This window comes from Protopterus annectens, chromosome 2.part2 (genome assembly GCF_019279795.1).
Source record: "Protopterus annectens isolate FY-2018-M chromosome 2.part2, PAN1.0, whole genome shotgun sequence".
Lineage (NCBI taxonomy): Eukaryota > Metazoa > Chordata > Ceratodontiformes > Protopteridae > Protopterus > Protopterus annectens.
The window spans coordinates 870,582,277-870,609,704 of NC_056730.1; the positions used below are offsets into that span (position 1 = coordinate 870,582,277).

The 27,428-nt window shown below is 41.9% G+C and overlaps 1 protein-coding gene across 2 annotated transcripts in view; it reads right to left on the minus strand.

The window, feature by feature from the left end:
• The window catches only part of TUT7 (terminal uridylyl transferase 7), a 3,176,298-nt gene that overhangs the window by 821,492 nt on the left and 2,327,378 nt on the right, over positions 1 to 27,428 (minus strand). For both annotated transcript variants that reach the window (XM_044064191.1, XM_044064190.1), the window contains exon 17: positions 25,551 to 25,608. In XM_044064191.1, coding sequence (XP_043920126.1) covers positions 25,551 to 25,608 — 58 coding nt within the window. The remainder of the gene's footprint in view (positions 1 to 25,550; positions 25,609 to 27,428) is intronic.

Sequence of the window (27,428 nt, forward strand, 5' to 3'; positions counted from 1 at the left end):
CATGGGTCACAGTCATGGAACTATCCAAGCTGTCAGCTTTAAGGTTTGCAGGTTCTGATGAACAGTCTTGTAGTTGTGTTGAGTCAGGAGCAGAGGCCATTAAGGTAAGGGCCACGGTTTGGTTTGAGTTATGCTCAGTAGCAGTGGATACCAGTGTTGCCTTGGCCAGTCTGGAGCTATCAAGATTCCTCTTGGTTGTTCTGCCTTGATCTTCAGTAACACCTTGGTGAGCAAAGGTAGAGGAGGGAATGCATAAATTGTTAGAGCATTCCAGCTGAAGGAAAGAGCATCCGTTCTCCAAGCTAGAGGATGGTGTATCCTTGTGCAGAACCTTTCCAGGTGATGATTGAGATGAGATGCAAAGAGGTCTATGTCTGGTCTTCCCCATGCAGATGTTATTTGTGAGAAAATGCGTGGGTGTAGCATCCATTCGTGTGGATCCAAGAAATTTCTGCTCAACCTGTCTGCCAGAACATTGTCCTTGCCCGGAACAAACTGGGATTGCAAGCAGATGTTCAGCTTCAGGGACTTTTCCCAAAGAATCATTGTTAGTCTGCAGAGGGGGTAGGAATGAGTGCCCCCTTGTTTGTTTATGTACCACATGACAGTGGTGTTGTCTGTCCTTATTAGCAGATGACCTTGCTGAAGAAATTTTCCAAAGGCTTCTATTGCATGTATCACTGCCAAAATCTCTTTTTGATTTATGTGCTGATGCATTTCCATAGGAGTCCATTGCCTTTGAATGCATCTGCTGTCCATGTGCGCCCCCCATCCATGGTCTGAGGCGTCTGTTGTAATAGTTTGACTTGTTGGAGTTGTGTTGAAAAGCATGCCTTCGTTTAAGTGACTTGCTTGAGCCCACCACAAAAATTCCCTTTACAGGCATGGTATGAGTGGTATTATGTCTTCTAGGTTGTGGCTGTGTTGTGACCACAAGCTTTTTAGGTACCATTGCAGCTTTCTCATGTGTAGTCTTGCCAGAGGGATTAGAAGAATGCAAGATGCCATGAACCCCAGGGCCTGCAGTGTCTTCCTTGCGGTCAGGTGGGTTAGTTTTGCTAGGCTTTTGAAGTAATCTGTTAAATGCTCTTGTTTCTCCTCTGTGAGGAAAGCCATTTGTAGCTGTGTGTCCAGCTTTGCTCCTAGAAAAATAATCTCTTGGGATGGCAGTAATCTTGATTTTTGAATGTTGACTGTGTATCCCAAAGCCTGCAGCAACTGAATGACATAGTCCAAGTGGTTTATCAAGGTTTGTTTGCTGTCTGCTTGTATGAGGCAGTCGTCCAGGTAAGGGTATATTTGAATACCCTGGAGTCTGCAATGTGCCACTACTGATGCCAGGCATTTCGTGAATACTCTGGGCGCAGTAGATAAGCCAAACGGCAATGCTGAGAATTGATAGTGCTCTGTTCCTGCAAGAAATCTGAGGTATCTTCTGCAACTGTGTCTGATAGGGACATGCAGGTATGCCTCCTTGAGGTCCAGAGTAACCAGCCAAGACCCCTTGCCCAGCATGGGAAGAAGTTGCTGTAACGTCAGCATCTTGAATTTTGGCACCATGAGAAAAGTATTTAGAACGGACAAGTCCAATATAGGCCTCCATTGTTTTCTTTTCTTGGAACAAGGAACAGTCTTGAATAAAATCCCTGGCCTTGTTCCTGAGGAGGAACCTTCTCTATTGCTTTTATTTGTAACAGCTTTGAGACTTCTATGAGTGCCTCTGCCCTTTGATTTTGTGGCAGGTTTGGCATGCCTTGCCCCGTTGGTAAGGTATGGAAGTGGAACCTGTAACCTCTGTCTATTATGTCCAGAATCCAATTGTCCTTTGCTATAATGTGCCAGTTTTTTGAGAATAGAGATAATTTTCCGCCTAGAGGTGCTTCTCTTTGAGCCCTGGTAGGCGGAGTGAAAGGTAAGTCATTGTGATTGTCCCTGTGGTGCAGGTGAACTACCTGTGCCACTTCTGTGATTTTGTGGTTGCCACTGGCGACCCCTGTAGGAGCCTCGGTATTGCCCTCTACCTCGTGCACGCCTGTTCTTTCCCCTTTGAAACTTGTCAGAGTCTGGAAAGGACCAATTCTTTGAAGGCCAATTCCTGCTGAACCTTGGTGGCTGAACCTGGAGGAAATCCTTTACTGTCTGCACTGATTTTGCCTTCTCCTCAATAGATTTCAACACATCCTGAGCATTAGGACCAAAAAGCTTCTCTTTATCCAGAGGTGCGTCCAGGAGCTTTACTTTAACATGATCCGGCAGTGGCTGTTCTTTCAACCAAGCATGTCAACGGATAATAGCCCCTGTCATAGCTGCCCTACATGAAGCCTCCAATGCATCATAACCACACTGAAGAAAATGATTGCTAACCTGCTGGGTATTATGAATCAAATCCTGCAATGCCTTTCTATCTATAGGCTCAGGAGAGGCTAGCTTTTTTTGCAAATCATCCAGTAAATAATCCTGGTACTGAAACATATGAAAAAGGCAGTTAAGTGACCTCATGGCAAGGGTGGAAGAGGTATAAACTTTTTTTACCCCATCTCTCCAGGGACCTTGCTTCCCTGTCCGCTGGCAGTGGATTCTTGGCTGAGGAGGTAGCCACTCCTTTGGGGCCCTGTGAAATAGTTTCTAGATCCACAGAGTGGGCCTTAAAGAGATGCTTGTGAGTGTCAGGAACCCTGTAATATCTGTCTGGCTTGACAGGAGCAGGAGGGAGAGAATCAGGGGAAGCACTGGAGTCGGAGAATACATCATCCAGGACATCCAAAACTGGAGGGATAGCTAAAGGTCTGTGCTGGGGTAACTTAAGGAAGGTACGTAGCCTTTTCCTAGAATCAGAAAATTCCTGACCCTGCCACTTAAAATGTTCCCTCATGGAGTGGAGAACTTCACCGAAAGAAAAATCCTCTGGAGGAGAGGCAGAGGGAATTGATTCCTCAGCATCTGAATCCTCATAGGCCTGGAAGGATTCTTCTTGGGTATCTGAATGCTCTGAATCCCCAGAGGCTTCATCTGAAGAGAGGTTATCTGCCTGCTCAGTCCTAGGCCTTTTTTCTGCAGGTGGCTGAGAACCTCTGTCTGGGTGAGGCTGAAACCCCCTGATAAGAGAGATTAGATCTGCAGCAAGAGACATGATCTGTCTATCAGAAGAAGGGGCCTGAGAAGTAGGTTTAGGATGGGCCTTGGCCTGGCTGGCGGCCTTAGCATGTGCAAAGGCCTTGATGGACATAGATACAGGAGGCCTAGCTGCCCCACGTGCAGGGGTAACTTTGTCCACAGGAATGGTGTCGGGTAGATCCAGAACTTCGGTTTCTGGAGGAAAATCAACAACTGGCACCGGTGTAGTGTCCGGGACCGAAAAACGTGTTAACGCGGTGTCGTCGGCCTGGAGCGGTTGAATTACCGCTTCCAAAGGGACCGAAGCACTCGCGGAGGGCTTAGGCGTTATTTCGGTGGAAGACGCGGGCCGAGGATGTCGGTCCCGGTCCTTTCGTTTTTTGGTAGTTTGTGCTGTCGGTTGTTCCGACGGCATGATGTAAACGTAGGATTCGCCAAAAAAATCTTCGGCAAATTCTGCCCGGCGCCTGAGAGTGCGCTTATTAAAGCAAGCACAGGCCGAGACGTCGTGGTCTGGGCCCAGGCAGGGGAGGCAGTAAGAATGGAAGTCCTTATGAGGTATTTGTTTACCACAAGACAAACAATTATTAACTTTCTCAATTTGTTCTGACATCGGCTGAGGCAAGAAAAAATGTTCCCCAACGGGGTACTTAGCTTTTAGATGACTTCGGTAACTGAAAACACAGGAGCTGACCGACCGGCACTTGCGAACTGCTTCTGCTTCGGGCACCGCGGCAAGAAAGACTGAAGAAGATGGCGTCGGCTGATGCCTTTGTACTCCAGCCGCTCTGACGTCGGGGAGGAGGCGACATCGGCCGATGCCGGACCCAGACTTTGGAATCTGGCCGACCGAAGGGCTACCTGAGGCAGGACAACCCATATGTCAGGACTGCAGTTGCATTCCTGAAGGACATCTCCAGCTCTACTCAGTGGCATATCGCCTGCTCAGAGGCGATCTGTACCTGACGTATAAAACCATGTCCAACCCGGAATTAATGGACATGCTGCACCTCAGAAAATCCAAATCCCATCGAGCTACGCGCTAGAGAGACTTGAACCTCAGCACTGAAATAAATAGGACATGCTGGAGGGACAGATTCATAACCCAGAGGCTCCCTTCACTCTGGAATAAAATCCCAGTCCAGGTTAGGCAGAGTCCCACATTGACTCTCTTCAAGAGGAATCTTGATGAGTGGATGGGAGATTGTAGGTTTACCCCGGCTATCACTTCTGTGCCACTGTTAGACAGAGGCACAGTATACTAACCTCAAAAAAAGGCATAGCAAAATTAATTTAAAATGGGTGGCAAAAGCCAAACACACTCTGGCTAGGCTTATAAATGCCCTAGGGCAGATAGCCTAGTATGAACCTATGAACATCACGATAGCGGCAGATGGATTCGGCATAGTGTAGTTTCAGTTAACTGCACATTCCACTATTCGGTCTCGACGTACTGAATTTCAACATTTCAGTACATCGAGATTTCAAAGATACACAGTAAAATACAACTCCACTAAATAACTGGCTATCAAGCAAGGATCCAAGACTGTAAAGACTCCAAACAGCTTTTATTAAAAACGAATAAGCACTTTCTTCCAGCTTAACTGGCCTTCTTCAGATTCAAAATGAACTTCAAATTAATTACATTCTTAAATAGTCTTACTTACAGGAAATTGATCCAAAAAAACAGGAAGTAGTACAAATTTCACTAAAAAATACATTATTATTATATTAAAAATGTTGCTAAAATTCATATTGTGCTAATATATTGAAATGTTTTGAACCTAACACATAAAAAAATTAAAAAGACTTTCAAAAATCTATTGCTTCCTGGACTTAAAACTATAAAGCCTTAGACTTTAAAACTGCTTTTAAAGAAATATATTCATTAATACCAGGAGGGCTTGCTGCATTTAGCTTTAATTGCCATTTAATTTCTTTTTCTTCAAGCCGAAGTTTCAAATCACCACCCCTGGGAAAAAAGTGTGGTCAGAATTGTTTACTGATATGTATCTGCATAAGGCATTTTCATTTTTTATATTATATATGTGTTTGTAAATTCTGTTTTCTAAAAGCCTATCAGTTTTCCCAACGTAAAATGCTGGGCAGGCCGAACACATAGCCAAATACACCACACCTTTAGTCTTACAATTCCCATCCTGAAATTCAATCTTGCTGTTACACTAATTTTTCAAGTATCTTTTCCTTCATATATATACATACACTGATTGCAAGCTCCACATTTTCTGGTACCTTTTTCCACTCTACTACTCATATTCTTACAATTGTCTTCCAATTGAAATTTAATATTCCTCCCAGTCTTGTAAACAAAACTCAGTTGATGCCCTAAAAAATTGTACACTTCTGTATCTCCTCTTAAGATGTTCCAGTTAACACAAATAATATATTTTATAATAGATGTACATGGGCCGTATTTTAAAACCATGGTCCTGGGATAATTAGAATTTTTGTTTTTATTGTCATAATGACTTTTAAGAATAAATTCTTCACCCAGCAAGGGTTTATACAACACACCCCATTGGGATAATGCATAATCCAGTTTCATCTATCAAAGCGGCTGGGGAGCCTCTTTCTAAAAACATGTTACCGCTCAACTTGAGTTTTTTAACCACATCTTCTCTAAAGGATGTCATTCTAGCAACACGTATACACTGTCCTTTCAAAATACTTTCTTTCTGAGAGAAAGGATGGCAGCTATTAAATTCCAAGTATAAGTTACTAACTGTAGGCTTATGATATGCATTAGTTCGGAAACCTGTAGATGTATGTGAAATATAAGTATCCAAAAAAGGCAATCAAAATTCACCAAAAGTGTATGTAAACTTGAAATATGAGCAGATGTTATTTAAATAATTCACAAATTTATGTATAACATCTTTTTCTCCTTTCCATAAAATAAACAAATCCTCCAGTAAACGTGCATATAAATTAAAATACTTTTTAAAAACACTATCAAAAATGTATTTGTTCTCCTACTCAGTAAGCACCAGGTTCACAAATATGGGGGTACATGAGGCCCCCATTGCCAACCCCTTAATTTGTCTTAAAATATTCCCCCTCAAAATAAATAAAATTATTTTCTAAAACTATACTCATCAGTTCTAATAATAAAATAAAATTGTCCAGGTTAGAATACCTGATCATAGAAGCATGAAATAACTCTAAACCTTCTTCCTTAGGGATAGAGTTAAACATGTCTACCACATCTATACTCAAAAAAATTAAATCTCTATCCCATAAGTCATGCTTCAACCTACTTAAAAAATCCCACAAATCTACAAGTAAGTGGGGAATATTTTTATACACATGCTTTAACCAATTGTCAATCAAAGCCCCTTCATTTTGAATCTAAAGAAGGCCAGTTAAGCTGGAAGAAAGCACTTATTCGTTTTTAATAAAAGCTGTTTGGAGTCTTTATGGTCTTGGATCCTTGCTTGATAGCCAGTTACTTAGTACGTTGAGATTGTCTAGTGTATCCTCCCGAAGACGTTCCTGTTTATTGATCATACATCGCTATTATTATCTCATCCTCCTATCTTAACTGATAATTGTTGAGCCTCATCTACCTCTAACCCTGACATGTTTAAGTCTTCCATAAATATTTCCATTTGTGCCTTTTCTTGATTTCCACATTCCTCTGCTTTATACGATTTTTCATAAAATGTTTGAAATATATCTAATACCTATACTAGATGTCAGGTTATTTTTCTAGTTATAGGCTCCCTGAGTTCGGCAACAGTCCTTCTACTTTCTGTTGCCTAAGTCATTGTGTTAAAAGTTTTTGTGCTCTGGAGTTATCATCAAAAAAGAGTTAACAGCAATCTTTATAAACTCATGCGTATTACCCAGATACTTCCTTATTTTCTCTTTAGTACTCTGTAGTTGGACCTCTTGTTTTATGAGAGTTCCCTTATTCTGCAATACTTTAAAGTTTGTCAGCCCCTGTAAATAATACTGGTTTCTTCTTAACCTTATCTCTTTTTCTTTTATTTCTACCCCATTTTTAAACTCCGCTTTCATTTTATCCTACTCATTAGCTATGACTTCTGAAGTACTTTGTATATTTCCAAACAACTCCCGAATAACTTCCACTACCAATTTCTTAAATTTCTCTCTTTTTAACAGGTAGATGGGGAAACACCAGTGTCTAATTTTTGCTTCATTACTCTGCATTTTCATTTTAGTTATTATTGGCACATGGTCTGAAATAGTTACTGGATGTATGTCAAAGCTCACAAATATACATGCTCCTGTGAAAAATAATTCCTGTCTAGTTTACCCCAGTTATTGTAGCATGGGGAATATGTAAATTCTCTCAGAGTTCCTGCTACTGAATTTACATCTTCCATACAAAGTACTTTCATAAATTTCTTCAGAAATCTACCCTCAGTTGTTATATTTTCCCTTTTAGCCCCCTAGATACAGCCTCACTTTTGCAAATCAAATTCCAGTCTCCAAATACAAAATAATCTTCCCTGATGAAACCTGATAATGTCTCCCAAAATTTTCATAAGCTCCATTATAGCGGTTTTAGTTGGAATATTAATACATACCCACATAATCCTTCTCCCTTGTCAGTGGCCCCTTATTACCACAAATCTATTCTTACTATCTTTTTCCTCTTTTCTACTACTATTGGAGATCCTCTAGCAATTAATATAAGCACTTCTCTTTTCCTTTGCCCCTGACAATCTGCTGTACATCCATCTTGAAATTCTTTTTTTATCAGATTCACATGTTCATTTCTTTCCAGATGTGTCACCTGCATCATTGCTATTTGCACTATGCAATTTTTTATATAATTCAATGCTCTTTTCTTTTTGTCTATACCTGTGAGACCACTCACATTACAAAATATGGAAAATGTTGCCATTATGATAGTAAGTTATTATTCCCACCTATTATATCTGACAGCTTTTTAAATGTCTATTTCCAGCTTTTGTGATAAATGCACCCACTAGTGTTCGGCATGTTGATCTTTTTATACAGTCGCTTCATGTTATCTCCTTTTGAACCTATGTCAACTTTTACACAACAACCCGTTTTTGAACACCTTTATTGAATTATCACTTTGACATAGGCAAATTTACATTTATCCAAAAGTAATCAAACTGTATTAACGATATAACATAAACAAACACTACACTATACATATATTGCTAAATATCATTTAACTTAAGCAACATTACATAAATTATCCAATTCTTACCCCTTAAACAAAAAAAGTACCACAGGGATAAGGGAATCTTAAGTGAAGGACCCGATCTGGTGGAGTCTTGGAGCTTATAGTTGGGTCTAGAACAGAAGCTGCTGTTAAAAAGGGATAATAATTAGGGCATATAAAATATTGCATGATCACTATAAGAATCAGTCAGAGGAGGTTAGAAAAGACTGGGCATACACACTACAAAAGCCATTTACAAGACAACAATGGGAGGATATGTATATGGCCTCCAAGTATGCAACAAAGTCTATAAGGTTCAGGATCTTTGCTTGGAAGTATTTTGCCGAGGTAATTTTAATATCCCAAGCAGACTTCAAACAGTTTTTTCTCAGGTAGATAGCAAGTGTTGGAGGTGTGAAGGGGAAGAATGAGGTGACTGGAAACATGTTTTGGTAGTGTAATGAGTTGGCAGATTTAAAAAATTCCCTACAGTGTACTCTGTCAGAGGTACTGAATGAGTAAATGACTACAATTAAGAACATTTTTTTTTTCTGAGCTGGGACTTAGAACATGAACTGCCTAGATATATTAATGCCTTATTAAGTTTATTTCTGTTGGCTGCCACGAAAGCAATTACTAGAAAATGGACCAACTGTATTTGAACTGAACATTATAAAAAGTATAAAAAAAACTTGGAGAGATCTTTAGAAAAAGGAAAGAGCAAATTACATAGAATTAAGTGGAAATTGTGGTAACAGTATAAGCAGAATAATGTTTAGAAGGAGGAGTGAGGTTTTTAACGGAAGGCAGAAATTCAGCAACATATGTCATGTTAGACTGATGACAGTCAGAAAGAAAGAAAATGTATATATGTACAGTGGATATAAAAAATGTAACACACCCATTAAAAAGCCAGGCCAGGTTTTTGTTATATAAAAAAATTAGACCACAATAAATCATTTCAAAACTTTTCCTACCTTTAATGTGACCTACAACCTGTACAATTCAATTGAAAAACAAACATATCTGTTAGGGGAATAAATATAAAAAAATAAAAAACGTACAATAAGCTGGTTGCATAAGTGTGCACACCCTTAAACTAATACTTTGTTGAAGCACCTTTTGATTTAATTACAGCATTCAGCCTTCTTGAGTACACACCTGCCATCAATTAAAGAGATTATGATGAACCCCAAATAAAGTTCACCTGTCCTAGTAGGATTTTCCTGACATTTACTCAGTTACCTGCTACAGCAAAAGCCATGGTTCACAGAGAGCTTACCAAGCATTGAAGGGATTTCATTGTTGAAAGGCATCAGTCAGGAGAAGGGAACAAAAAAATGTCCACAGCATTAGATATACCATGCAACACAGTGAAGACATTCATCAAAAAGTGGAGAAAATTTGGGACAACAGTGACGTTGCAAAGAAATGGACTTCCCTCCAAAATTAATGAAAAGACAAGACAAAAACTGATCAGGGAGGCTGCCAAGAGACCTACAGCAACACTGAAGGAGCTGCAGGAATTTCTGGCAAGTACTGGCTGTGTACTACGTGACAACAATCTCCCGTATTCTCCATATGTATGGACTATGGGGTAGGGTTGCAAGATAGAAGCCTTTTCTTGCACAGAAAAACATCCAGGCCCGGCTAAAATTTGCAAAACAATACATCAAGCATGTGGGAAAATGTGTTATGGTCTGATGAGACCAAGATTGAACTTTTTGGGCAGAACTCCAAAAGGTACGTTTGGAGCAAAAATAACACTTTGCACCACCAAACGAACACCATCCCCATGGTGAAGCATGATGGTGGCAGTATCATGCTTTGGGGTTGCTTTTCTTCAGCTGGAACTGGGCTCTAGTCAAGGTAAAAGGAATTACGAACAGTTCCAAATTCCAGCCACTTTTGGCCCAAAACCTTCAGGCATCTGCTAGAAAGCTGAAGATGAAGAGGAATTTCACCTTTCAACATGACAATGACCTCAAGCATACATCAAATCACCAAAAGAATGGCTTCATTTTGGAATGGCCCAGCCAGAGCCCAGATCTAAATCCAATAGAAAATCTGTGGGATGACCTGAAGAGGGCTGTGCACAAGATATGACCTTGCAATCTGACAGATTTAGAGTGCTTTTGCAAGGAAGAGAGGGCAAATATTGCCATGTCAAGATGTGCCATGCTGATAGACTCCTACCCAAGAATACTGAATGCTGTAATTAAATCAAAAGGTGCTTCAATAAAGTATTAGTTTAAGGGTGTGCACACTTATGCAACCAGCTTATTATACATTTTTTTAATATTTATTCCCCTAACAGATTTGTTTTTCAATTAAATTGTACAGGTTATAAGTCACATTAAAGGTGGGAAAAGTTTTGAAATGATTTATTCTGGTCTCATTTTTTTATATCACAAAAACCTGTCATTTTTACAGGAGTGTGTACACTTTTTATATGTACTGTAAATGGAAAAAAATGTAATATAGTTTGCTTTCTTTTCTGTTAATGTATGTTTGCCACTGTCTTAAGTGATTTAAGAAAGGTGTTTAAAAAAGGAATCCCTAACACAATTCTTTACAATAAGGAATGAAGATACAGAACAATGTTGGGGTGCCTATATGAAGCAAATAGAGATGACCCCAGGTATTTAGAAGTTCTGAGGTACTAGCTAGTACAGACAGGAAAAGAGACGTACAGTACTAGGAATTAGAATATGATGCTTTGCCCAGAATGTGATATGTTACATGAGTTCAGAAAGTTAAACAGGCAGGAAAAGGGGGGTGTTTTAAGGAATGGAGAACACTAAAGTGATAGATGTATGGATGACTGTGAAAAGAATAGGAAGGAATTCACAATCTCTGGGGATAAGTGAAGACTTTCAAATAGACTGGATGTGTAAACAATGAAGACGGGCTCAGGATGTAGTGCAGTGGGTGGATAATGAGCTGAGATGCTTATAACACCACATGAAGGCAGAAATAAAAACTGTGGTAGGGGAGAGTTACAAATGGAAGCAGAATATGTGGCAGACATGAAGGTGTGGATACCGGAAACTGTTTTACAGATGGCCAAAGAAAACAGAGAAAAAAAGGTGAATGGTGTGAGATACGTTAGGATGAAGGTAGGCCATAAGAGGAATGAGGAAGGAATAGTGAAAGCCTGTGAAAGACAGCTGAGGAAGGTGCATAGAGCAAGGCTGATAAGGATGAGAGAAAAGTACAGTTGTGTACACTTACCATAAATGTAGATGTTTGAGTGTATTCACTGTTGCAGTCATTACATTTGGGTAATCTGCTGGCCGGTTGCCCTCAGTCAGCTTGAATATCAAAGTCTTGGGTCCTGCGTCAGCTGCTGTCTCCTCTTCCATGACGTCAGGTCGTCAGGGGTATAAAACATGCAGCCGACGCCATTTTCTTTAGTTTTTCTTGCCCCAGATATCAGGTGCCCCCCAAATGGTGAGCAAAAATATAAATATATATATATATATATATATATATATATATATATATAAATGCAATTGTAACAACATAAACTTTACTTTCATCTAAAAGCAAATACATCACAAAGGCTGTAGAATATAGTGAAGGAAAAAGAAGTTCTAGAAAAAAGGGGGATGGCGGGTGGGTAACCCAGACTGCAACAGTGAATACACTTGAACATGTACATTTATGGTAAGTGTACACAACTGTACTATGATCTTCATGTTTCACTGTTGCAGTCATTACATTTGGGTAGAATCCCTAAGCTATGGATGGGAGGCTGGAACTAAATAGCATTAGGAGCGGCTATAAGGCCCAGCAGAACTGCAGTGGCAAAGCCAGCCCTGGACTTAGAGAAGAGAGGCAAATGATAATGCTTTGTAAAAGTATGAACAGAGCTCCAAGTAGCAGCTTCTAGAATGTCTTTGGTTGGCAGCCCTCTGAGAAAAGCTGCTGAGGTAGATGCAGCCCTGGTGGAATGTGACCTGATTCTCTTGGGCACCGGTTTACCATGATGCAAATAGCAGAAACGAATGCAGTGGTTTATCCATTTTGAAACAGTCTGCTTTAAAATAGCCTTCCCCTCTGATCCTGCAGCAAATGCCACCAGTAGCTGCTCAGACTTTCTTAGAGATTTGGTCCTGCTTAAGTAGAATCTTAGTTGTCTGTGTACGTCCAAGGAATGCAGAATCCGCTCCCCCTTGTTTTGCGGATTTGGGTAAAAAGTTGGCAGGTGAATAGTTTGGTTAAGAGCCACACTGGATACTACCTTAGGCATAAAGGAGGGACTGGTCCTAAGGGACACCCTGTCCGGGTAAAATGTAATAAAAGGCTCCACAGCCATGATGGCCTGTAGCTCTGAAACCCATTTGCTGAAGTGATTGCCAGAAGGAAAGCTGTTTTCCAAGATAAAAACTTTATATCCACAGCTGCTGGTTCAAATGGAGGCAGGGTGAGCTTTTCCAACACAAAATTGAGGTCCCATGCAGGAGTTGATGATCTTCTGGGAGGCCTTAAATTTTTGACCCCTCTAAGATACTGTTTCAGCAGAGGATGAGAAAAGATGAGAGGCTCTGTGTTGTAATGAGCCGAGATGGCAGAGGCATGGATTTTTATTGATGAAAAAGATAGGCCCTTGTCAAGCATCTCAGTCAAGTATTGTAAAATCTGAGGAATATTTGGCTTTGCTGTGTCCGTCCCTTGTGCTTGGTTCCAAGCACATAATCTCTTCCATTTATCAGCATAAGCTTTTCTAGTAGTAGGCCACCTGGCTTCCAAAATGAAATCCATCACAGATTTACTGAGAGGTGTTGTTTGAATAATTACATGATCAGCCATGCTGCCAGGTTCAGAGTTTGGAGCTGATTGTGCAGAATTTGATTGCTCTGCTGAGATAGTAGATGAGGTATTTGAGGCAAGTACCAAGGAGGGAGTTGAGGCATATTCCTTAGAATTGGGTACCAGTGCTGGCGAGGCCAGTCCAGGGCAATTAGGATCATTTTTGTTTTTTCCTGTCTGACCTTCAGTAAGACCTTGGGAAGAAGAGGCTGAGGAGGAAAGGCGTAGACTGATAGGTTTTTCCAACTGAAGGATAGGGCATCCACTTTTCATGCTTGTCTGTGATAAGTCCTTGTGCAGAATTTGTCCAGTTGATAATTCTGGGGAGAGGCAAATAGATCTATGTCCGGACTCCCCTATTTCTCTGTTATCATGCTGAAGACTTGTGGATCCAGTTTCCACTCGAGAGGGTCCATAAGATTTCTGCTTAGGTCGTCTGCCAGAGTATTTTCTTTTCTTGGCAGGAATTGAGCTTTAAGATGTACTTGGTAAGTCAAGGTTGTGTTCCACAATGCCATCCATGGCTAGTCTGCAAAGGGGGTAGGAATGTGTACCCCCCTGCTTGTTTATGTACCACATAACTGTGGTGCTGTCCATCTTTATCAGTAGTTGTCCTGGATGAAGTAAGTCCTTGAAGGCTGTCAGGGCATTCTGAACAGCTAACATCTCTTTCTGGTTGATATGCAGATGCATTTGTATTGGGCTCCATATGCCTTGAATGCATCTCCCCGCCAGGTGGGCCCCCCAAGCATAGTCTGATGCGTTTGTAGTTAGGGTTTGGGTGGCAGGGGGTAGAGTGAAAGACCGTTCCATGTTCTGGTGACATGTCTCTGCCCACCAAATAAACTCCTGTTGTAGGCAGGGAATGAGAGGAACCATTGTTTCCAGACTGTGACAATGTTGACTCCATAAACTTTTTAGATACCACTGTAGTTTCCTCATATGCAGTCTTGCATATGGAATTAGTAGAATGCAGGATGCCATGAACCCCAAAGCCTGCAGAATTTGTCTTGCAGATAACTGGGTTTTTGTTGCCATCTGTTTGAAGTAAATAGTCAGTTGCCTTTGTTTGTCTGGTGTAAGGTAAGCCATCTGTGCAGTTGTATTCAAGCTTGCACCCAGGAATGTAATCTTTAGAGAGGGTACCAGTTGTGATTTCTTTTCATTTACTGTGTACCCTAGGCATGTTAAAAGCCTTTTTACAAACGCCAGTTGTTGAAGAAGAATGTCCTTGTTTTCTGTTTGAATGAGGCAGTCGTCCAAGTAAGGATAGATTTGCATGCTTCTTTGTCTGAAAAATGCAATTACTGGTGCCAGGCACTTTGTAAAGTCCCTGGGCGCAGTAGATAAGCCAAAGGGCAGTGCAGAGAATTGGTAATGCATAAAACCAGCCTTGAAGAGGAGGTATCTTCTGCACGATCCCCTTATTGGGATATGCAGGTATGCCTCTTTTAAGTCTAGAGTCACTAGCCAAGCGTTCTTGCCCAGCATGGGCAGAAGCTGTTGCAAAGTCGGCATTTTGAATTTTGGGATGTCCAAGAATGTGTTCAAAATCAATAAATCCAGTATTGGGCGCCAGGCATTGTCTTTTCTGGGTACCAGGAACAGTCTTGAATAAAACCCTAGTCCTTTTTCCTGTTCTGGCACTGGTTGAATAGCCCCCATATCCATGAGGGACGTAACTTGTTTCTGTGCCTCTACCCATTGATTTTGTGGCAGATCTGGCCAACCATTTGGAATTGGCAAGGTATGGAAATGAAATCTGTATCCCTGGGATACGATGTTTAATACCCACTTGTCCTGGGTTATTAACTGCCAGCTTTGAGCATGAAGTGCTAATTTTCCCCCTAAGGGGGCTGCCAAAAGATAAGTGCTTGGTGATGGCAGAGGGACTGTTTACTGTAGGGTTGTGCTTTGTTTCCACCAGATTTGGAGGTAGAGGCACCCCATTGCTTTGACCTGTAAGAACCCTGTGATTGGTATCTAGAGCCTTTTGAGTGCCTGGATTTGCTCCATGAGGCTCTGTCAGACACAGGAAAGGACCATTTTTTTGTAGGCCAGTGTCTACTGAATCTTGGTGGCTGCACTTTTAAGAAGTCTTTTACAGTTTGCATAGACTTAGCTTTGTCTTCCATTTTCTTTAAAACATCTTCTGCCTTATTACCAGAGTATAATGCTGTAAAGGTGCATCCAACAATTTAGCTTTAACATAATCAGACAGATTTTGCTCCTTGAGCCAGGCATGCCTTCTAATCACAGATCCAGTAACTGTGGTCCTGCAGGAGGCCTTCAAGGAATCAAAACCACATTGCAAAATAAGCCCTCCAACTTGTTCTGCTGCATGCAATAATTCCTGTAATTCTTTATTTTCCACACATTCAGAAATCAACATCAATTTCTGTTTCAATAATCCCATGAAATGCTGTTGATATTTAAGCATATGAAACTGGCAGTTTAAGGCCCTAATTGCCAAGGTTGCAGACATATAAACCTTCTTTCCCCATATATCCAGCACCCTGGAATCTCTATCAGAGGGGGTAGGATTCTTAGCTGTTGAGGCCTTTACACCTTTGGGGCCCTGTGAGATAGTTTCAGGGTCAGCAGTAGGATTTTTGAATAAAAATTTGTGGGAGTCAGGAACCCTGTAATATCTGTCTGGCTTACTAGGAGTCGGAGGTAGGGAATCTGGAGCCATGCTTGATTCCGAAAACACATCATCAACAATGTCTAATACAGGAGGTATGGCCAAAGGCCTATGCTGAGGAAGAAGGAGGAAATCCCTAAGCCTCTTTTTTGATTCTGAGAAATCCTGACTCTCCCAATGAAAATGTTCCCTCAAAGTATGCAAGGTTTCTCCAAAAGAATAATCTTCAGGAAGAGATGCAGATGGGATGGATTCCTCTGCATCTGAATCCTCATAGGGTGGTATAGAAAATTCTTGATCAAAAGAGGAATCAGAAGAAATAGAAAAATGATCTGAAGATTCATAATCAGTTTCTTGCCTAGGCCTCTTATCAATGGGGGTTGGGAACCCCTGACCAAGGTAATTAAGTCTTCAGCCATTTTGATCATCTGTTTTTTGGGCATAGAGGCCTGAGCACGTGGCTCATGCATCAGTTTTTTAGCCTTAGAAGTTGCTTTTGTCTTTGTTTTTGAAGCTGGCGTCAGTTTTATATAGAAATGCTGAGGCCTGAAAACACCCTCAGAAGCCAGTGCCTGCTTAGAGGCTCCGGACCCATCCGAGGGAGAGACATCCACAGGTACAATACTTTTAGAGAATCTCGCGGCATGCCAGACTCCTCAAGGGTCTCGGTAGAGGCCTGCAACTCGAAAGTAGTGGGTATCAGGGGCTGCAAAGGCACCTCACTGAACCGCAACTGGCTTAGGGGAAGCTTTGTCGTCGGTTTTGGACCTCGACGGTCTGTCTCTGTCCTTTTCTTTGTGTTTTTTGTGAACTCCGGTAGTCGGATTGCTATCCGACAACATTTCAGGGTAATTAAATCTGTTTCCAAAATATTTTGAAGCAAAGATATACCGACGCTTAATAGCGCGTTGGTTAAATCTAGCACAAAACCGACAGCAAGGCACGTTTATGATCTGGGCCTAGGCAAGGAATACAGTACAAATGAAAATCCTTATGAGGTAATTTGCTTCCCACAACTAATGCAATTATTAACTTTTACTGACATCGGTAAGGAGCAAGAAAAAGTTTCCCCAATGGGGTACTTAGCTTTAATTGAAGACTTTGGTTCTGAAACTCGAATGCGAAAATTTCAGGAGTCGGCCGACCGGCACCTGCGAACTGCTTCTGATTCAGGCACTGCGAGGCAAGAAAGACTAAAGGAAATGGCGTCGGCTGCATGTTTTATACCCCTGATGACCTGACGTCATGGAAGAGGAGACAGCAACTGACGCAGGACCCAAGACTTTGATATTCAGGCCAACTGAGGGCAACCTGCCAGCAGATTACCCAAATGTAATGACTGCAACAGTGAAACACTAAGAACATCAGAAGGCAGGTGGAGAATTACTAAGACTTTATAATGTAACATAAGGGGTTACATTATGGAAAAGATGGTGGAAGAGCAGAGGTGATTATAAGGATGGTCATGCGGTGGGCCCAGAAGGGAGAAGGCAGGTTAGATACTGAGGTAGAAACTGATTAACGTAAGAGAAGAAATGGAACTTGGTGGAATGGGGAGGAAATATGGCAGTAATGTGTTTGGAAAGTCCAGGAAGCCCAAGATGTCTGAAAGATTAGCCTGGAGGTGTCTGTAACTTTTATGAGAGTTACATGAATTGAAGGAAGGTACAGAAAATGATAGTGGAATGGGATGCATATTGTCCAAAGAAAACTTGTGGAACTGGAGGGAGAGATGACCGGTACAGAAACTAGGAGGGTGGCAGCACATACAAAAGCAGCGAAAGCAGTGGGACAGCCTGAATCTCCAGTGGAGTTGGCTAAGAGTAGGAAATCTAAGGAGGATCTTTAATGGGACCATGAGTGGTAAGCAATTACCAGCTTCAATAGAGAGGAAAGCAATGGTGTTGTCATCTAAAGACAATGGTATGGAAGACACTACAAACACCAGATCAATAACAAGCAAAAAAAGAAAGTATTTTGTTACAGCAATGGTTGCCAGACTGAAGGATTTACTAAGAGAGTTCATAGAAGATGGGCAGTTTTACTTTGTTTGAGCTGGAAATCCACAGATCAATTGAAACCGATGAAGCATGTCATCGACTAGGCATGGAGGGAGACCATCTTATAAAAGTAAGTCATTTTGTGTAGACTGTGTTGAATGAGAAAATTTAGGGAATAGGCAATACATACATATTGTAGTCTGCAGGTAGAAGTCAGTGGGGAAAAACTGAAAAAAGTAAAATTAGAAAACAGAATGGAGAAAAGGTGTCTTCTACTACTGTCAGCTGTTCTTGCTGTTTTATGGGGATATAAGGAACAAGGATGAAAAGGGTTTGGCTGGAAAAGAAAGGATATGAACATAACTTACCTGTGGCCAACTGTATGGTGTTACTGAAGAATGAGGGTAGAGACCTGCAAGCAGCTTTCATGAACTTGAATGGTAAGAAAGTACAGTTTTGTACCTACCATAAATGTAGATGTTCAAGTGCTCATACAGCTGCAGTCATAACAAATGGGTTATCCTGCCGTCAGGCGGGTCCTCGGTCGGCCGAATTCCAAAGTCTAGGTCCGGCGTCGGTTGTCGTCGCTTCTTCCCTGACGTCAGTGCGGCAGGGGTATAAAAGAGGCAGCCGACGCCATTTTCTTCAGTTTTTCTTGCCCCAGATGTCAGGTGCCCCCAGAAGGAAGGCAAACAATGTTATGCAAAGATGCAATGTTGATAAATCAAAAACAGTAGTTGCAAGCAAATACACCATAAAAGAATACCCCAAAAAGGTTATATGAAAAGTGTTTGTCATAAGGCCTGTCCTAAGAGGGGATGGAGGGAGGGAAACCTGGACTGCAGCTGTATGAGCATTCGAACATCTACATTCATGGTAGGTACAAAACTGCACTATGTTCATCGTGCATACAGCTGCAGTCATAACAGATGGGTAAAATCCCAAAGCTAAGTAAGGGTGGTAGGCACTAAGTGGAACTAGGAGGGGCTAGGATGCCCTGCAGGACTGCTGTGGCAAAGCCCGCTCTAGATTTTGAGTATAGTGGGAGGTGATAGTGCTTGGAGAAAGTGTGCACTGAACTCCAGGTGGCTGCTTCCAAAATGTCCTTGGTAGGGACCCCCCTGAGGAAGGCTGCAGAGGTAGCTGTGGCTCTGGTGGAGTGGGATCTGATGCATGCAGGCACAGTTTTTCCATGAAATGAGTAACAAAAGCGTATGCAGTGGGCTATCCAATTTGAAATTGTCTGTTTGGAAATAGCCTTTCCCTGAGCACCTGCAGCATAGGACACAAAGAGTTGCTCAGATTTCCTGAATGGCTTTGTTCTGTACAAATAGTAACAAAGTTGTCTGTGAATATCCAAGGAATGTAGTAGTATTTCCCCTTTGTTTTGTGGATTAGGATATAAGGTAGGTAAGTGGATAGTCTGATTCAAAGCTACACTGGATACTACCTTTGGCATAAAGGTAGGGTTGGTATGTAAGGAGACTCTGTCCTGATGGAAAATGATGAATGGTTGCACAGCCATGAGGGCCTGTAGCTCCGAAACCCTGCGTGCTGAGGTGATAGCCAGAAGAAAGGCTGTTTTCCATGACAAGTACTGTAGCTCTGTTGAAGAAGCTGGCTCGAAGGGAGGAAGGGTCAGCTTTTCCAATACGAAGTTGAGGTCCCAAGCAGGGACTGATGGTTTCCTTGGGGGTTTTATATTCTTTGCCCCTCTGAGGAACTGCCTTAAGAGAGAGTGAGAGAATAAAGGAGGATCTGTGTTGTATTGTGCAGAAATGGCTGAAGCGTGGATCTTGATGGAGGAGAAGGAAAGTCCATTGTTTAACATCTCAGCTAGGTACTGTAAAATTTGAGGTATATTTATTACCCAAGGATTCTGTCCCTTTTCTTGATTCCAGGCACAAAATCGTTTCCATTTGGCGGAGTAGGCCTTTCTAGTAGAACATCTTCTGGCCTCCAAAATGACATCCTGCACCTCCTTGGAGAGGAGAAACTGTTGGGAAATCAAGGGATTCTCCATGCAGCTAGATTTAGGGTTTTGAGCTGGCTGTGAAGGGTTTTGTAGTTGTGCTGGGACAACAGAAGAGGGACTAGAGGTAGGATCCATGGTGGGGAATGTGTCAGGCTCTTCAGGAGCGGATACCAGTGTTGTCTTGGCCAGTCTGGAGCAATGAGAATCATTTTCGGCCTCTCTGCTCTGGCTTTTAATAGAACTTTGGGCAGCAGAGGAAGAGGTGGGAAGGCATAGACTGTCAATGTTGTCCAATTGAAAGAAAGTGCGTCCACTTTCCAGGCCTGTGGATGGTAGGCCCTTGAACAAAATTTTTTCAACTGGCAATTTCTGTGGGTAGCAAAGAGATCTATGTCTGGCTGTCCCCATGCCTGAGTTATCTTTGTGAAAACTTGAGGATGCAACTTCCATTCATGTGGATCTGTCATATTTCTGCTTAGGTTGTCTGCCAATGTGTTTTCCTTCCCTGGCAGGAATTGTGCCTGTAGCTGAATTTGCAGTTCCAGTGCTGTGTTCCATAGGGTCATGGCTTGCCTGCACAGGGGGTATGAATGAGTTCCCCCTTGTTTGTTTATGTATCACATCACTGTGGTGTTGTCTGTCCTTATCAATAGCTGGCCTGGATGCAGTAGGCCTTTAAAGGTCAAAATAGCCTTTTGCACGGCTAGCATTTCCTTTTGGTTGATGTGAAGGTGCTTCTCTTTTCGGGTCCATTTTCCCTGAATGCACTGATCTGTCATGTGTGCTCCCCAGGCGTAGTCTGAGGCATCTGTAGTGATGATTTGAGTTGCTTGAGGTACACAGAACGGAAGACCTGTGTTTCTTTGGCAAGCTTGAGTCCACCACAAAAATTTCTTTTTAAGGCATGGAATGAGTGGTATAATTGCTTCCAAGCTGTGGCTGTGTTGAGACCATAAGTTTTTCAGGTACCATTGAAGTTTCCTCATATGCAGCTTTGCACATGGGATTAGTAGGATGCAAGATGCCATGAATCCCAGAGCCTGCAGGACTTTCCTTGCAGTTAGCCTGGTGTAAGTTGCCATTTTTTTGAAGTATTGAGACAGTTGCCCTTGCTTGTCTGGCGTGAGGTAGGCCATCTGGGTGGTTGTATCCAAGCTGGCACCCAGGAAAATTATTTGTTGAGAGGGTATTAGTTTTGATTTCTTTTTGTTGACTGTGTATCCCAGGAAGTTCAACAGTTTTATTACAAACGCCATGTGCTGCAGTAGTTTGTCCTTGCTGTCCGCTTGGATCAGGCAGTCATCCAGATATGGGTAGATTTGTATCCCTTGTAGTCTGCAGAAGGCGATTACTGATGCCAGGCATTTCGTAAACACTCTGGGCGCAGTAGATAAGCCAAAGGGCAATGCAGAGAATTGGTAATGGGCTGAACCTGCAAGAAATCTGAGGTATCTTCTGCAATCTTGTCTGATAGGGACATGCAGGTATGCCTCCTTGAGGTCCAATGTTACCAGCCAAGACTCCTTGCCCAGCATGGGAAGAAGCTGCTGTAATGTGAGCATCTTGAATTTTGGCACCTGTAGATATGTGTTTAGGATGGATAGGTCTAAGATAGGTCTCCAATCTTTGTCTTTCCTTGGTACCAGGAATAGTCTGGAATAAAACCCTTGACCTTGTTTTTTTGCAGGTACTTCTTGAATTGCTTTCATGTCCATGAGAGCTGAAACTTGTTTTTGTGCCTCTGCCCTTTGATGTTGTGGCAGGTTTGGCATGCCTCTCATTTTTGGAAGGGTGTGAAAGTGGAACCTGTAGCCTCTGTCTATAATGTCCAGAATCCATTTGTCTTTTGTAACAATATGCCAATTTTTTGAGAATAATGCCAGTTTTCCGCCGAAAGGTGTTGCCACTAAAGCTTTGCTTGGCAGGTGTAGGAGGAAGTCATTGTGTCTGTTTTCTAAAAGACTGTGATCTATCTTCTCCACCTCTTGGGGTTGGTGCTTGCCACTGTCTGGCTCTGAAAGATCTTTGAGGTTGCCCTCTACCCCTTGGGCGCCTGTATCTGCCCCTTTGAGGTCTGTCCGTGGCTGGAAAGGACCAATTTTTTGAAGGCCAGTTTCTGCTGAAACATGGAGGTTGTACCTGCAGGAAATCTTTCACTGTTTGCATTGATTTCGCTTTTTTCTCCATTTTCTTTAGCACCTCCTCAGCTTTAACACCAAACAATACATCTTTTTGAAGAGGTGCATCTAATAATTTAGCTTTGACATGATCTGGTAAGGTTTGCTCTTTGAGCCAAGCATGCCTACGTATAACAGAACCCGTAACAGCAGCTCTACATGAGGCCTCTAAAGCATCAAAACCACACTGCAAGGTATGTTTACCCACTTGCTCTGCACCATGCAACAAATCCTGCAACTCTCTTAAATCTGGTTGGTCTGGTTGTGTCATCTTGCTTTTCAGCTGAGAGATCAAAAACTGTTGATACTTTAACATATGGAACTGACAGTTTAATGCCCTCATGGTTAAAGTGGCCGAGGTGTACACCTTTTTCCCCAACTTTCTAAAGCTCTGGAATCTCTCTCTGAAGGTAATGGGTTTTTAGCAGTAGAGGCCTTAATTCCCTTGGGACCCCGTGAAATTGTTTCTGGGTCAGCAGTATGGCTTTTATATAGGAACTGGTGAGAATCAGGAACCCGGTAATACCTGTCTGGTTTAACAGGAGCTGGAGGCAAAGAATCTGGATTAAGGCTGGCTTCTGTGTACACATCATCCAATATATCTAAAACAGGAGGGATAGCCAGAGGCCTAAGCTGGGGGAGTAGAAGAAATTCCCTGAGCCTTTTCTTGGAATCTGAGTAATCTTGGCCTTCCCAGTGAAAGTGTTCCCTCAGTGTATGCAAGGTTTCCCCAAAAGAGAAGTCCTCAGGAGGGGAGACTGTGGGAATAGACTCCTCTGCATCAGAGTCTTAGAATGGAGAATAGGCATAATCCTGGTCCTCAGAAAGTTCTGATGTAATAGAAGCTTGATCTGAGGAAGGGTAGTCTTCCTCTAGTCTGGGCCTTTTGTCAGAGGGGGGTTGAGAACCCCTGATGAGAGTAATCAAATCCTCAGCCATTTTAAGCATCTGTTTTTTAGGCATGGTGCCTTGAGAGGGGGTCTGAGGAACTTTTTTTTGGTTTTCATGGCTGCTTTAGATTTAGTGAAGGCTTTAATAGAGAAGGAGGAAGGCCTGAAGACCCCTTGAGAAATGGCAGGCCTGTCTAAATTCTGAGTTTCCCCGCCAGGAATGGTGTCGGAGACACCGGTAATGCATTGTCATCGGTACTCAAGGGCTGCGTAGGCACCTCGCTGAGTACCGGAGAACTGGTAGTCGGCCTTAGCGTGGTTTCAGTAGGTGGAGCGGACCTCGTATGTCGGTCCTTATCTTTGCGTTTTTGCGACAACATAATATAATTAAATTTTTTGCCAAAAAAGTGAAGGGTGAACTCCGCCCGATGCTTAATAGTGCGCTTATTGAATCTAGCACAAAAACGGCAGGCCGAGACGTCGTGGTCTGGGCCTAAGCAAGGTATACAGAAAGAGTGGAAATCCTTATGCGGTATTTGCTTCCCACATGAAATGCAATTATTAACTTTGTCTGACATCGGTCTGAGGCAAGAAAAGTTTCTAACGGGTACTTAGCTTTCAAGAAGACTTCGGCTGAAATACTTTCGTAAATCTCAGGAGCTGGCCAACCGGCACTTGCGAACTGCTTCTGCTTCGGGCACCGCGCGGCAAGAAAGACTGCTGCCTCTTTTATACCCCTGCCGCACTGACGTCAGGGAAGAAGCGACGACAACCGACGCCGGACCTAGACTTTGGAATTCGGCCGACCGAGGACCCGCCTGATGGAACCCATCTGTTATGACTGCAGCTGTATGCACGATGAACATCAGAGTAACATGCAATGAAGTCACTAACTGCTCCACTGGTGGGAAGAATGTTGCATATGGGCAAAGAATGTTGCATATGGGCAACTGTCAAGGATAAGGAGACAGGATTAGTGCAGCAAATTAAGAAGCAACCAGGCAAGTAGCTAGACAGACAGAATATACAGTCAGAGAGGACAGCTACTGTGAAAATGATGGTATAGCTCCTGTATTTGGCCAGGCACCTGGTGTTTTCTCAAAAAAAATTTACAGTAAAGGAGATGCCCAAGATGTCTGAAAGATTAGCCTGGAGGGGTAAGGAGGCAAGGATTAGTTAAGGACAAACTAGGGAGTGGTATTTAAGCTTTAGGTAAAATATGGCAGTAGTGGACATGACAAAGTAGGGAACAGCACAGAATGAAAAGCAGACGGGTTTCATAGGTTAGGAAAATAAAAAAAAGAGATGTATATAAAAGATGGTGGAATATAGTGAACAGTAAATGTGGAATGCTAAGAAGTTTGACAGAAAGGGGTAATACAGAGCTGCAGAACAGCAGTAGGATCCTGGTAGTCTGGAAGAAATTACAGCATCAGAGTAGAAAGCCAATGTAGTTCTAATTGCAGAGAAAGTCAAAGAACAGATTATAGTGGTTTGCACAAAAGTGCAGGGAGGCAGATGACAATTTTGTAGATCATTTAGGAGAAACAGGAAGAAGGCAAGAAGAAATGAGGCTGTCCAGCCAAGAGGTGAATGGGACAGGCTATGTGAGAGAAGATGTGACAATTAGGGAAGACTGTCCAAGAAGGTAGAAGAGTGACACTGAATTGAGAAAGCTGGAAATAGCTCACTACTACACATCAAATGCATGTTGAAAAAGAAAAAGAAACAGGAGACATGGTTATATGAAAGAATATGATGAATTGTTTAACAGCGATGCTAAGGGACACATTTTTTTCCTGGTTGCTTTTTCTCTCCATGACTGACAACCTGGATTAAGGCTGGCTTCTGTGTACACGTCATCCAATATATCTAAAACAGGAGGGATAGCCAGAGGCCTATGCTGGGGGATAGCCAGAGGCCTATGCCCCTACACCTGCCAAGAATACAGTGGTTCTGAGCTCATTCGTTCTCCTGCCCCTGGGAATTCCCCAGCACAGCTGACGGGGCCAGTGTACAGGCAGCCATGGAGTTGATCTGTGTCCCTGGCTGGCAATTTTGGCAATAAGGGTGTTTCTTGACGCTCTCACCCCACCCCAACTGGCTGACGTAAGCAACGTGTAAATTTGGGGGCCCTACTATGCTATCCCATTCAAACCTGGGACAGCCTTTAACCCTCTACTCACAGAGATGGGACAGGAGAGAACTTAATATTGTAAAAATGAAAAATATTAAGCTCTAAGCCGGAAAAAGTGTCTTTCCTGTCCAAATTTGACATGTGACAATGAACTGTACAGATGGGAGCTCAGTAGTACCACAGGAATTAAGGGAGGTACCAAACTACCTAAAGAGATTACAAGTGCTGAGCTGTCCTAATGCCTGGGTCATACAGACATGACTGTTACCAAACATGGACTACTACTACTAGTTCTGAAGAATTTTTGTGATGCTTGAAATACAAGGTAGGCTCTTACATTAAAAAGATTAAATAGGACACTAATGCATGACCTCTGTTCTTCTTCATAGTGGCAGAGACAACACTGGCTCAAAAGCTGACTGGGATGAAATAAGGTGAATGGGAGGAGTACCTGAATGCTATTGTTTACTGTTGCAGTGATCACCCCTGAAAAGAATAAAGACTAATGTTTATCCTGTTGTCCACTACTATATATACAGATACATCTTGAGAAATTCAGACATGTACTATTGTCATGCCACATCATAACAAATTATACAGCAGAAAAGTGTACCTGGATGTTTTTTGAGTACTTTGGCAAGATTTTCAATTATTCTTATGCAATCCATACCCTGAAAAATTAAAAAAATATATTATTTCAGTGCATAAAATGAACAAGTAAAACAATATTATAAAAGACCTAATTATTTAACATGCATCTTAATCTTTTGTCTTCACTATTCGGTTACATAAATTAGTCTACTCTTTGGTGCTTGTACTCCATTTGCTCACAGTCTACTGAAAAGTATAACTGCCTGAGTACACCTGCCATAATATTACAGTTTCAAGTAATGGATAAACACAAACACAGTATTATTCCTAGCACATAGGTTTCTGTCTACAAGCACAAACTTAGATCTAGTCAGATGTTTAGCAGCCAAATATCTCTCTATGAGACATGCAATTTTTTTTTTTTTTTTGCTGAAGCCAATACCAATTTAAGGTACCGAATACAATCTCCTCCATAATAGCCGGAACAGCCAGTTGCTATAATTGGTTCATCACAGCAAGAAATATTAGTAAACACTTAGTGAAACTTGCAAAAATCTTTATCTTTAGCAAACAGTTATGGGTGGAGCTCTCCTAGTCTACATGCAATACTCAGAAGCTATTTTTTGACAATGGTTAAATGGCAAGACTCACTACAACTGCCTTGCTTAGGACACTGCTGTGAAAATAAGGTCAATATGCAACACATCTTATTTATTATCAGATGTCAGGCATGCTGTCAGTCTTGGTTTCACTGCATAAACATGGCCTAACTCACTGCCAGGTCTTAATTTTACCTGCTGCCCTACACAAAACACTGTCAGCAATGGTGTATCCATCTGTTTTAGAGTAGGGTTAATATTCCAGATTCCCAGCAGGTCTTCAAGCTACTTTCGGATACATCCTCTGTGTGTTCAGAAGTGCAGGTTACTAATTATTCACCACTCCCTAGGTATTTTATGGGTATTTTTGCAAAGCATCATTCATGTTACATGCAATACTCAGAAGCTATTTTTTGACAATGGTTAAATGGCAAGACTCACTACAACTGCCTTGCTTAGGACACTGCTGTGAAAATAAGGTCAATATGCAACACATCTTATTTATTATCAGATGTCAGGCATGCTGTCAGTCTTGGTTTCACTGCATAAACATATTAACTGTTTTAGAGTAGGGTTAATATTCCAGATTCCCAGCAGGTCTTCAAGCTACTTTCGGATACATCCTCTGTGTGTTCAGAAGTGCAGGTTACTAATTATTCACCACTCCCTAGGTATTTTATGGGTATTTTTGCAAAGCATCATTGCTTTCATTGTTAACTTCCTGCTGAGTAATGCTACTTGGTTAATTCTGAGCAACTTCAATGTACAATAACTCCAGTGAATGTGCCAAAGAATGCTTACTGATTACAAAAGGCTTTTACCTCTGAGCACGTTATTGGCACAGCTACCCATTTGAAAGGATATTAGTTGGATAAAATTTACATCTAAGTATGATCACCACTGACATGAGTGCAGAACTGGTCTCATCATTAGATCACCACTTAATCCATTTGTGGTGGGAATTTGGCAAAATGGTTAAGGTGTTATCTTACAGACACAAGGTGCAGGGTTTGATTCTCACGTAGGGTAATCTGCTAAGCTTAAAATAACCACAAGAGCAGCTAGCCTAGTACTAACCTATAAACCTATTTTAACAAAGGGCTTTCCCCGGGTAACAAGTTTCCCAGTTTAGGAATTTGCAACATATACCTATCTGTGACTGACATACTTACACCTGTACAACAGCCTGTGGTCACTACATCCGAGCCCGATACTGCAGGAGCTCTGCCATAAGGGTCAGCTACCAACATTTTCACTGAGAATATTGCCTTTGTACAATAGCTTGTGGTCACAACATCTGA